Source organism: Ooceraea biroi, chromosome 7, assembly GCF_003672135.1.
Source record: "Ooceraea biroi isolate clonal line C1 chromosome 7, Obir_v5.4, whole genome shotgun sequence".
Taxonomy (NCBI): Eukaryota; Metazoa; Arthropoda; class Insecta; order Hymenoptera; family Formicidae; genus Ooceraea; species Ooceraea biroi.
Window position 1 is genome coordinate 10,145,990 of NC_039512.1, and position 12,341 is coordinate 10,158,330.

Here is a 12,341-nt window from a genome sequence, read left to right on the forward strand (position 1 = left end):
TATCAAATTTAATACATTATATTGGACGTATTAAATAGCAACCTACTAGTAAAAGTAAAAATATAAAATAAGCGTAAATATTAAAATTACATAATTCATCTTATAATCACACGAAATTGGTATAATGAGCAACCACTTATATCGTTATTGCAATTACGAACAATTGTTTTGTTTGTCTACATCCTTATAAATTGTCTCCAGGCAACATATCTCGCGCGATACCGCCGAGATGCTTAACCAGCTGCACATAAAGAGCAATGGTTGCTTTCTGTACCTGGAGAAAGTTCTCGACGGCGTAGCTGAGAAGTCTATCGTCTTGCGTGAGGTGCGAGAGATCCCGGGAACGCTGAACGGCCTATACCTCTGGCTCTGTCAACGATTCTTCAACAGGAAACAGTTCAGCAAGGTCCAGCCGTTGCTCAACGTCATACTCGCTGCCAAGTTACCCATCACCCAGGAGATCCTGTACGAGAGCGTGAGGACGGCCTGCGTCGGCATCACCGTCGAGGACTTCAATCGCCGGCTTCATCAGCTGCGCCGCGTGATATCGGTCTCACGGGCCGGTGCGTTGATGCTCTTTCATCACAGTTTTGCTGAGTGGCTGCTGGATGTGAAGCACTGCACCCAGAAGTACCTCTGCTCGGCCACCGAAGGTCACGCCATGCTGGCAGCCTATTACACCCTTCGCGGTCCCGAGTTAAATCCCGACGAAATCTGCGTGCTGGCGCAACACCTGCAACGTGTGATAACGAGCGTTCCGCCTAACATCACTCTCGACGTTCACACCCTTCAAGTGCTCTGGATGATCGGCAGCCACGCGCCCATCGAGGCCTGTTACTTGGATAGCTCGGAATGTATTCTCTGGCCCAGACAGGATGTCAAGCTTCTTAGACTGTTGATCGATGCTGGCGCCAAGCCGTCTGACAAGATCATCGAGGACGACGCCAGCAAAGATGCCGTTTCTTCTAGTCAGGTAATTTTCTAATTAAAGTCGAGATGAAGAGAATGAGGAGACTTTTAATTAATGATTTAATTAAGCGAATGTGTACTCTCTTAAGTTAACTTAACACTCGGGCTTAAATAAACGCACCGTGCGCGTTTAAATTATCACTTGACGCAGACATGAGCGATAAACTCGTTTATTACGCGCGTAAAAAGATATTGAATTAATAAATTAAATTAGAAGTTGCTAAGCTTTATACTTCTCACATAATCATTTATCGTGTTACAATCCCTTTGCCTTTCTCTCTTATTTCCAATACATGCTGGATAATATCTTGTACAAATATTAACAGTAGAGTATTACGATAATTATATCATATAGTATTCATGTATTAATATGAACATGTATAAAAATAGAAGAGAATATACTGGAAAATCGTTTAAATAATCGCATTTCCTTCGGAAAGGTTTCGCAAGATGTAAGCCCCATCGATGAATCTGCGAGTGAACCATTGACGGAGCTTCTCGGTGAAAGTGGAGATATCAATCAAACGGACTCTTACGGACGAACGGTGTTACACACGTTAGCCGCTGACGGCAATGCATCTCTGTTGGAGCTGGCACTCGCAGCTTGTCCTCAGGTGCATATAAGTTTTAATAATTGTAACACAATTTTTACTTTTTAATAAAATATTTTTTAAACAGAAGACTTGCAAGAAAGGAAACTTTCGTATATCTTCTTTAAAGTAATTGTCCATCTAAAAAAGAACATCCAGGCGATATTTGTCTTATTTCGCTTAATAATGGACATTATTCAAATAATCAACTTAAGAAATTTTTCTTGTGTAGGCGAAATTGGAGGCAGTCGATCGAAATGGACAAACGCCGTTGAACTTGGCCGCCAGGCACGGCTACTCGGACGTGGTGCGCGTCCTTCTGGCTGCCGGTGCGAGAGCAGATCACGCGGATTGCGATGGCTGGACCGCCCTCAGAGCTGCTGCTTGGGGAGGACACACTCAGGTACATTTTGAACAATTCAGATCAATTGATAAATTTTTAAAAAATCTGTAGATCAAGATAATACCTTGCTTTCGTTGTAAACATAAGATGATTTTATTGGCAACACAAACGAAACAGAATTAAAATATATTAAAGCATAAGATCGTGGATGCATCTAATGGTTTTTATCGTTTCAGGTGGTCGAACAGCTTTTGGAGCACGGAGCGATGGTGGATTGTGCAGATTGGGATCAACGCACTGCGTTGAGAGCGGCTGCGTGGGGCGGCCACGAGGAGATCGTTAAGGCTCTGTTGCAGCATGGTGCGGACGTCAATAGAACGGACGATGAGGGTAGAACCGCCCTGATCGCCGCGGCGTACATGGGTCACAGCGAGATCGTAGAGCACCTCCTGGACTTTGGAGCTGAGATCGATCATGCGGATAGTGACGGTAGAACAGCGCTCAGTGTCGCCGCGCTCTGCGTTCCTGCCAATCACGGATACGCAAAGGTATTTCCGGACTTGGTATTTCTCTCCCCCTCTATCTATCTATCTATCTATCGCTCTCCATTGTTTTATTAATAATTAATAAATTCATATAAAAACTAATATAACTATATCAAATATTAAATTATATTAAATATAATGAATATTAATTTAATTAATGTGTCATAATTATATTACAATAAATAAATTATTTCACTTATTAAGTTCATTATTATTATTAAATATGAAATATTTCAATTGCCATATTATTATATTATTAATCATATCGTTGCAGGTATTATTATTAAATAAATATGAAATATTTCAATTGCCATATTATTATATTATTAATCACATCGTCGCAGGTAGTTACGATACTCTTGGAGCGCGGTGCCACTGTAGACCACCAGGACAAGGACGGTATGACACCGCTGTTGGTCGCCGCGTTTGAGGGTCATCGAGACGTTTGCGATCTGCTTCTGGAATACGATGCGGATATGGACCACTGCGATGTCACTGGTAGGACGCCACTATGGGCGGCCGCGAGCATGGGACACGGATCGGTCGTTAAGCTTCTGCTGTATTGGGGTTGCTGCGTTGACACCATCGACAACGAGGGTAGAACTGTTCTAAGCGTGGCCGCCGCTCAGGGTGGTACGGACGTTGTAAAGCAGTTACTCGCTAGAGGTGCGTTCAGTCAGATTAAGTATGCATTCTGCGTAAGCATATGCTGACGAAACATGAACGCGATTTCACGTGAAGGTCTGGACGAGCAACACCGAGACAATTCCGGCTGGACCCCGTTGCACTACGCGGCATTTGAGGGTCACATCGATGTCTGCGAGGCGTTACTGGAGGCGGGTGCCAAGATCGATGAAACGGACAACGACGGCAAGAGCGCCCTTATGCTCGCAGCACAAGAAGGGCACACGTCGCTGGTGGAAAGGTTGCTGAAGCAGCACGGCGCGCCTATAGATCAGCACGCCCACGATGGTAAAACTGCTTTAAGGTACTGTGCTAATAAATTATCATATTATAAATAATTAATGGATTTTGTATAAGTAATATAATAAGTAAAGTATTATATAAGCGCAAAGTGGAATTACCGGAGAATTCTCTCACACGTTGTCTCTCACGTTTAAGACTCGCAGCCTTGGAGGGGCATTACGACACCGTGAAGGTATTGCTGTCTCACAATGCTGACGTTAACGCGAAGGATGCCGATGGAAGAAGCACGCTTTACATACTGGCGTTAGAAAACAGATTAGCTATGGCAAAATTTTTGTTGGAACACGCAAATGCGGATATAGAGAGCAGAGACTCGGAGGTAAAATGACCAACTTGTTGAGAACAACATATTCGTTAAAGATAATTTATAACACACTATGATATGTTGCATTTCTAAAAAGTTTTGCGTATTTTACACGTATGATACAATTAGAAATTGGTAAGAAGAAGAATTGGTGCGCTTTACAGGGTAGAACATCATTGCACGTAAGCGCCTGGCAAGGACACGTGGAAATGGTAGCGTTATTGTTAACGGAAGGCGGGGCCAGCGTGAATGCTTGTGACAACGAGAACAGAACGCCACTTCACTCAGCCGCTTGGCAAGGACATGCAGCGATCGTCAGGTTGCTTTTGGAACACGGTGCCACTCCCGATCACACTTGTAATCAAGGTGCAACGGCTCTAGGTATGTCAATTATATAAATAATTTAGATTTTATCTGTACTTAAATATAATGCATATTTATCTACAATTATATAAATAAAGTATACAATATTATAAAAATCCCCAAAAATCTAAAATCTTTCTTATTCATTTTTTTAAGAATACTAATGAGCTCATGAGACTCTTTAACTAATGAGAACACACATATCTATATAGGTATTGCCGCTCAAGAGGGGCACGAGCATTGTGTGCGAGCGCTGTTAAACCATGGAGCCGATCCAAATCATTCCGATCATTGTGGACGAAATGCTATTAAAGTAGCTGCTAAAAGTGGGCATGATACGGTTGTCAGACTACTGGAGGAGCATTCCGCTAATCAGCGCAGTTTGAGACCCGGCATCAATGGAGGTTCATTCTTTTTGTTAATTTGCGATCGAACTAAAGATAGATTTAAAAGAGAGTGATTTTATCTTCGATTTTATCCTCTATTTTTGTCCTAAAGAGTGATCGAAAATTATAAATTCCAAAGTTGTTTTAACAGAATTTTTTGCTTTCTATTTAAATATAAATAATGATGTATAGAAATAAAAAGAATTGATATTAATTGTTTACAACGATGTAAGCAATATATTATTATTTAATGAAGCTTGTTCTTAATTTATCAAAGGTGAATTAAAATCTTGTATACAATTTTCAGGCGGTAGCAGTAGTGCTACTTCTGTAACATCCAACTCGACAGCCGAGACTAAACCTTCATCAGCAATTTTAAACCCTCTCTCAACGCAATATAGTCCTGCGGAATCGCCAGATTCGACGAAGCGACGCAGTTGCGTCTCTCTAGGCAACAATTCGAGCAATAGCAAGTCGAGCAGCAACTTAACCGGCAGCACTAAAAGCGATCAAGGGAAATTCCACCAAAATTCAGTGGTTAATTGTCAGGTGATTAAAATGTCGTTATTACCATTTAATGATTAAATTGATGCTATTGAAAAAATTCAATATTATAGTAATAATTTAATACTATAGCTAAAAGTAGTTAATTATTATATTTATTACTATTTAATTATTTATTTAATAATTAGCTTTAATTAATTGTTACTCCGTTTCATTATTACTTCGCACATACTTTTATTCTACGGATGCACCACGATTGCGCTTAGTGTTCAGAAAAGATACTGACTTTTTGAAACTCACAATTTCAGGCACCATTGTCTTTCACGCAACAATTACAACAATGCTCGAGAGGAGCGAAGAGCCGGCCGCTCAGCAAATTACTGTCACCGTTGAAAAGCGAACCGCAGAGTCCGATATACGCCTCACCTCCGCATTCTCCATTAAGCGACAGTCTCATTCCATACTCGCCTACGAACACGAGTCCGCCTAGTGCTCAAACGGCTGCAAAAGTGATACAGAACCAGTTGGGTGTATCGTTGATGGCGGCGAGTCCCAATATATCGTATAAAGCGCAAAAGGGTGGCTACATTCACAAGCCGGTTATTTACGAGCCTATCAACATCAAGACCGAGATTATCGACAAGAATAACGTCGGTAAGCCGTTCGAATTGACGAATGAAATGCTAGGTCTGAGTATTGGGAAGGACAGAGAGAACGGACACGAGGAGAAACGCAATTCGGCCGACACGCATTTCACGCGAGACACTCACATGAGAATAATATTGGGAAATAGCGGAGCTGGCGTGGGCAGAAACGTGAAGCATGCTGCGGATCTCACGTCTGGAAGGTAAACAATCGATCAACAAACTATTATGCGAGCACTATTTTATACTAACATTCTTTATTTCACGTTCATCACGACATACAATTAACAATTCATCGTCGTAATTGTTCCTTTTTTTGGTCCGTCCACGAACAACGCAGCGCGTTAAAAATCGCAAATTATTTTTTAACATACACGTTTACGAAATTTAACAGTGCGCGTATCAGTCGGATCTCATGGATCATCTCCTTACGTTTCACACGAGTACGAATCATCCGAATCACATGTACATAATTCCATCTTCTCAATTGGAACTGTAGAGGATATTTATTAAATCTTAATTTTTTCAATGCACTTCTTTAGACTTTGCAGAAATCACAATGGTCGCGTAAGGAAGACACACCGCTTCATGAGTGATAGGCTTTCCTTCCTTTTTCAACCCTCACGAGTGAAAAAAGATAGAATATGTAGTCAAGGAGGACATACGACAATGTTAGACTTATATGTCATACTATATATATTAATAGATACATTGGTTTTTAGTATATCATCTATCTCTAAAATGATAAAATTCACCAGAAGGATAAAATTATTAACGATAATGGAAATCTTTGTCTAAAATCTTGTTATATCATTCTACTTTTGTTTGACTTGCATTTAACTTTTCTAACGTCAAATTTTCAACAAAATAATATATACTCGCTATCCTCGCAAACGTGTCATAAAGTGCCACTTATATTTTAGTGCAGGTAATATAAAACCAAAGCGTAATGGCTTGGTGTCCAACCCAGCCATGAGATTAGTAGCGGGCGTTAGAAATGGAATTGAAAATGCTACGAATAGAAATAAGCCTATTACGACGCGCGTGAATGGATTTCAATGGAAGGCGGAAGCGCGCAAGGAAACGCCCTTGTAGGGACAGGTACATCTCGTCTATTATTTTTACTCGCTACTTACTAATAATTTTACATAGTCTTAAGTAATGTTTAAAGGAAAGATAAAAATATAGAATATATTGTCGTTTACTTTAAGTATGATAAAATATTTCTTGCTCTTTGCGCAGGCTGTACATTGCGGATTGTCTCGACGAAGAGCCGCAAGCCGACAACGTGAATGGCGATCCATCGCGAACAAAAAGCGAAAGTCAATAAATAAATTTTTCTCGGTTTATTTGAGCAAAATCAAATTACCTCAAATAAAAAGGAAGAAGAGAACGGACGATCTATAAATATTCTCTACATGGATGAACGACGAAAGCGGAGATCGCGTAGCACACAAAACCAAATATTAATTTACATAGGAAAAAAATATATAGACGTAGATATGTAAACTTACAGAAAGAACACACATGACTTTGTATAAATATAATGTTAATGAAATTATTTACTGATCTCACTAATATAACGCATGCATACACGGATACGTACGTTCATATTGGACGTGTGTATGTCTGTATACGATGCTTATACAGAGTATCGCAAATGTTGTCCATTACAGATTTTACAGAACAAACAATTGGAATGCACATATGTACACTCACTCTCTCCGACGCGAAACTTCTTCGCGACGATTGGAAGTAGAGATCGATACCAGGCAAACGCGCTACCAAGTCCGTTACCAAGGAGGATCGAACGGCTTTTGAGATATTCTGTATATATATTTGAGAAATTATTATTAAAATCTCGAAGAGAAAAAGAGACAGACCTTATAGCCGTGATGTTAACGCCAGATTAGATGATAAAACTTAACGATAAAAATTTCCTTCAGAAGACTGGATGTGCAAACGGAATGCATATGTGATCAACGGATAATGTTAGACCGACAAGAAACTGTAAAGATGTGTATAAATTATATTAAGAAAAAGATTAAAGACACGATAGAGAGTACGATATTACGGACGCATTACAGATACGTAAAATTATGGCCTGAAAAATTGAGGACACGTGTAAATACAGATCCCTCGTAATGTATCATGCAACATATTTATTATACTGTACTAGGGGTGCGAAATAAATAAAACTAGGAGATATTATACGTAGTTGCAAGTGGCTTGTTTCTTGATATCGCACCCGCTATTAGAACTTTGCACGATGCAGTTAACAGTTAACGTTAAATCAAGTGCATCTTTCTTAAGTCTCGTAATATATAGAAATAAATGTGGATTAAACTTACCATTTTTAATAATAAATTTAATACGAAAATTAATATTGCAACGATACCGTAAACGTTTCAACAGCAAGACTCCGATATTTCTTATATCAAAATTATTTCATGAAATTGAAAACGTTTTTATAATCGGAGCAACGTTTGTTCCAAGCTTTTGTGGTGATTTACTAATTATCCCATTATGCTGTTTAATATACCGTAACTGTCCCGCCTCTTCATCCTTCTCTTGGCCTACCATGTCATAAAGCCATATATCATAAAGCTATAAAGTTGTTGGTATTTGCTACTAATCGAATTAATCGCTGAGCAGATTTTTGCTTCACCTGATCACTAAAGATTTAAGGGAAAAGAAAGATAGTAAATTGCAATCGATATCGAGAGATAATAACTGTTTAGCTATCGAGTGGATTTACGATAAGCCGCGCAGTATTCGCGCAGCTTGTATAAACTCACGCAAGTGAACTTTATATCGTTCAAATTCCTGCAAATTGTTGCTTTAATATTTAAATAAAAATGAAGAAATAAATGCTCACTATATGCGAGGTAAGTAAGAGTTAAAAATCATAAATGTACCATTCCTTATCAAATATTAAATTTTATTAATTTTAAAGCGAAACTAATTAAAAGCCGACGCGAAAACTAAATATAGTATGATGATAGAAACAACCAAAAAAATTGCCCTTTTTAAATGATACATGTATATGAACAGGGATGTGTTTCAAGCAATATTGTCGCTGTATTGATATCATCTTTAGCTTAATCAACAGTAATCAATTATTAGAGATATCAATATCATATCTATTAACTATTATTATCCTAACAGTGGATTTGATTAGTAGAGCTATCGAAATTATAGAGATATTGAAATCAAAAGTGTCCAATAATATCTTACATAACATTGTTTGCGCTCGTTTTCTTTATTGCTATCATATATTATAGTGATTTTGAGTATAATATTCGTTTGATTTCGTCTCTTATAATTATTTCATATTGCTTTAATTTTGATTTTCAAAGAGAGTCAAGATTTTCAAATTAAAAAATCTTTTACCAGTATAAATGTTCTAATATCATGTTTTAATAGCATAATTGTAGACTATTTTCTTATGAAGTTTCTTATAACTACTTCATAACACTTTTCTTGAAAAAATTTATTAAAGTGCAAATTGCAACGGCATTAAATGGCATCCTTTTACATTACAATATTTTAATTTTTACTTACAGTTATATACACTTCAGCTGTAATACATAACACGTTATAAAATAATTACAATGAAAAAATGCTACTGATTACGTCAAGACATAGGCTAATAATAACAACAGTGGTAGGTGTAAGTATTGGTATATTGTGCGGCATGATTCTTAAGCATTACAGTGGAAAATCATGGTCTGAACGAGATATCATGTACATCAAATTTCCTGGAGAGATATTTCTGAGAATAGTGAATTGTTTAATATTACCACTTATCACTTCCAGTATCGTAAGTGCTACTTGTAATCTCAGCAAATCTGGTAAGTTCTCTGTGTTATCACAATCAGATGCTTTATTATCTATTTATTTTAATAGAATTAAGAAATTAAGTTAATCTTTTATTAAAACATTGAATTAAAAAAACCAATATGTATATTTATGTGCTATTTATCAACATCGAATCATGAAAATATGTCAATATAATTCAAATTGTTAACACCTAAAAATGCGAACGGTTTGTATAATAAACAATCCTAATACTTACGTACTTTTTAGCACTGTATATTTATTTTAATTTTTTAATTTCTTAAAATTCGTTGTAATTGTGCGTAGGACCTGTTGGATTAATGGCATTGTATTATTATTTAACGACAACTACTATTGGAATAATGTTGTGTGTTATACTTGTCGAGATTATTCGACCAGGCGATTTAATGAAAAATGGAAATGTTAGTGTATCAGTAGCTTCACGAAATTTCATGACAGTTGATACTATTCTGGACTTGTTCCGGTAATTAAATGAGTATATATGAAAGATTCATATAAACATACTATTTTTACAGTTTTAGAACTTTTTCATGATACTTTATATAAAAGTATTGTACATTTTTACATGAGAAAATTTAATAGCTATTATATACATTTAGAAATTTACAAGTATTAACAAAACGTTAAGCACTATAAGAGATAATATAAAAAAAATAAAATGAGAGAAAAAGATTTCATTCGTCATATATTTTTTTCATCTTTTCTCATATTGCAGCAATTTAATCCCCGAAAATATAATACTTGCGTGCATGTATCAGGTACCTTCATATTTTACATACGAATATACGTGTATATGTATGTGAATTTTATCTTTAAAGATACATTATTTCTTCTATTACAGTATCAAACCGTACTAGAAAAACCAAACAATGCATCTGCAGATAGTACGTAATGTCCTAAATATTATATATCATTTGCTCGCAAATTTTTCATTTCTTTTTTAATCAATTTGTAATTTACATTAAATTAAAGTTTGATCAGTTAAAAAACATGTTTTTTAGTTTTAAAATTTACATTTACATTTAAAATACCAAAAACATTTTTCATTATTTAAATATTTTTTGTTTTTTGACAGTGCCAATAGAAGAATGGTCCATAACAAGCGAATATGTGGCAGGAACAAATGTATTGGGCATAGTATTTTACAGCCTATTATTAGGTTTGGCAATTGGAAGTATGGACGCAAAGGGGAAGCCTTTATCGAATTTTTTCAATTGTCTATCCGAAGTCATGATGAAAATTATGGAATGGGTAACACTGTACGTTGCGCATTATCGTTAAAGATTATTACATGAAATTTTAATTAAATGCGTATAGCACACTCTTTTTCTATTTAGTATAGCACCAATAGGCGTATTGTTTCTTATCACTGGTCGAATCTTGGAAATTGACGATTTTGGTGACGTGATAAGTCATCTAGGCTTTTATGTGTTAACGGTGTTCATTGGACTGGTGCTGCAAGGTTTTATCATACTGCCCTTTCTTCATTGGATAATCACGCGTCAATCACCTTATAAAATTATATCTAAACTTGGCCCAGCCTTTGCAACAGCTATCGGTACATCGTCAAGGTATAAAACGAGATAAAAAAACGATACGAGAGAGCAACTAACAACTTTACTTCTTACTCGAATATAATCCAGCACTGCTACAGTTCCGTACACGATAAGATGTTTGGAAAGTCTAGAAATAGATCCCAAGATAACAAAGTTTATCATACCAATCGGAGCAGCGATAAATATGGACGGAATAGCTCTGTACGAAACTATAGGAGCGATATTTATCATACAACTACGCGGATTACAATTCTCGTTACTGAAAATCATAATTATCAGGTTGGCTATTAAAAAACAATGAGTGCAATATATCATCAAAATATGGTCCTATGGTTTACGTTTGTTGACGAAATCTTTTGCATATGATCTAAATATTTTAATTTTTTTCCTACATAATTATATTTATTTCATACTTTATGCTTTTAATTTGAAAATTGATTACAGCATTACATGCACAGTATCGTGCGTGGGTGCTGCTGGCATCCCTAGTGGCGGTTACATGATGTTGATAATGGTGTTAAATTCTATAGGAGTACCTGTCGAAGATGTCACATTGATTATTGCTGTTGATTGGTTTGTGTAAGTGTATTAGATATGACTTTTCTTTTTAAGTTTGAATGAACTCCATGAGAAATGTTTTAAGCGATAAAAAGACAATATTCTTTTTCAGTGACCGTTTCCGAACGACAATCAACATCATAGGCGACGCGCTTGGCGCAAGTATTATATCTAAATTTTACAAAACTGATCCAGAGGAAGAGGAAGTGTGTCCACTAGAACGAAATGTTTGTAATTCATCTGCGTGAGCACATTTGCTTGATGAAAATTAAAATAGTTTCTGCTATGTGTGTCATTATTTGATAAGAGCAATGAAGTATTTTCTCATATTGTGTCACTATGGAAGGAGAAAAAATTAAAAACTTAGACCCAGAGAGCTTATCTCGAGAGTATTTGAAATCTCTTGCAACAACTTCGAGTACGTTTCTATCTAGATAAAAATTAAGACTAAAAACCGGTTTATGAAATGTTTTCGTTCTTGCAAGGCTTAAACTAACTAGTTTGATAAAATCGTACGTAAATAAAAAAGAAAAGGATACATTATAACAAGCATATAAAGTAGAATATACAATATTTATATTTTCATAAAAGAAAAACAATAAAAAATATATTGGTCGTGCGAGTATACATTATTTATTACAAAGATTACGATTGTATCTCATATTAAATATATTATATTATCGAAAATAATTGTTTGCATTATATTACATATACTCATAATTCATTCACTG

The 12,341-nt window shown here is 36.2% G+C and overlaps 2 protein-coding genes across 4 annotated transcripts in view; both read left to right on the plus strand.

Moving 5' to 3' along the window:
* LOC105282868 (ankyrin repeat domain-containing protein 50) overlaps positions 1 to 7,844 on the plus strand; it is a 68,523-nt gene extending 60,679 nt beyond the window's left edge. For 2 of the 3 annotated variants that reach the window (XM_011345161.3, XM_011345162.3), the window contains 14 exons: positions 202 to 973; positions 1,410 to 1,583; positions 1,792 to 1,962; positions 2,139 to 2,450; positions 2,792 to 3,113; positions 3,189 to 3,435; positions 3,570 to 3,753; positions 3,903 to 4,119; positions 4,314 to 4,505; positions 4,795 to 5,036; positions 5,300 to 5,838; positions 6,178 to 6,306; positions 6,559 to 6,736; positions 6,878 to 7,844. In XM_011345161.3, the coding sequence (XP_011343463.1) occupies positions 202 to 973; positions 1,410 to 1,583; positions 1,792 to 1,962; positions 2,139 to 2,450; positions 2,792 to 3,113; positions 3,189 to 3,435; positions 3,570 to 3,753; positions 3,903 to 4,119; positions 4,314 to 4,505; positions 4,795 to 5,036; positions 5,300 to 5,838; positions 6,178 to 6,306; positions 6,559 to 6,730 (3,673 nt within the window). In that variant the 3' untranslated portion in view covers positions 6,731 to 6,736; positions 6,878 to 7,844. The remainder of the gene's footprint in view (positions 1 to 201; positions 974 to 1,409; positions 1,584 to 1,791; positions 1,963 to 2,138; positions 2,451 to 2,791; positions 3,114 to 3,188; positions 3,436 to 3,569; positions 3,754 to 3,902; positions 4,120 to 4,313; positions 4,506 to 4,794; positions 5,037 to 5,299; positions 5,839 to 6,177; positions 6,307 to 6,558; positions 6,737 to 6,877) is intronic. The other variant, XM_011345163.3, reaches the window with a different exon arrangement.
* Positions 7,845 to 7,954: 110 nt separating this feature from the next.
* On the plus strand, positions 7,955 to 12,196 carry LOC105282869 (excitatory amino acid transporter 3). The gene is made up of 10 exons (XM_011345165.3): positions 7,955 to 8,523; positions 9,202 to 9,489; positions 9,782 to 9,959; positions 10,212 to 10,254; positions 10,338 to 10,380; positions 10,572 to 10,755; positions 10,834 to 11,067; positions 11,140 to 11,331; positions 11,497 to 11,631; positions 11,723 to 12,196. Exons 2-10 carry the CDS (start codon positions 9,258 to 9,260, stop codon positions 11,856 to 11,858), a joined length of 1,377 nt encoding a protein of 458 aa, XP_011343467.1. The 5' UTR covers positions 7,955 to 8,523; positions 9,202 to 9,257; the 3' UTR covers positions 11,859 to 12,196.
* The last annotated feature ends 145 nt before the right edge of the window (positions 12,197 to 12,341 follow it).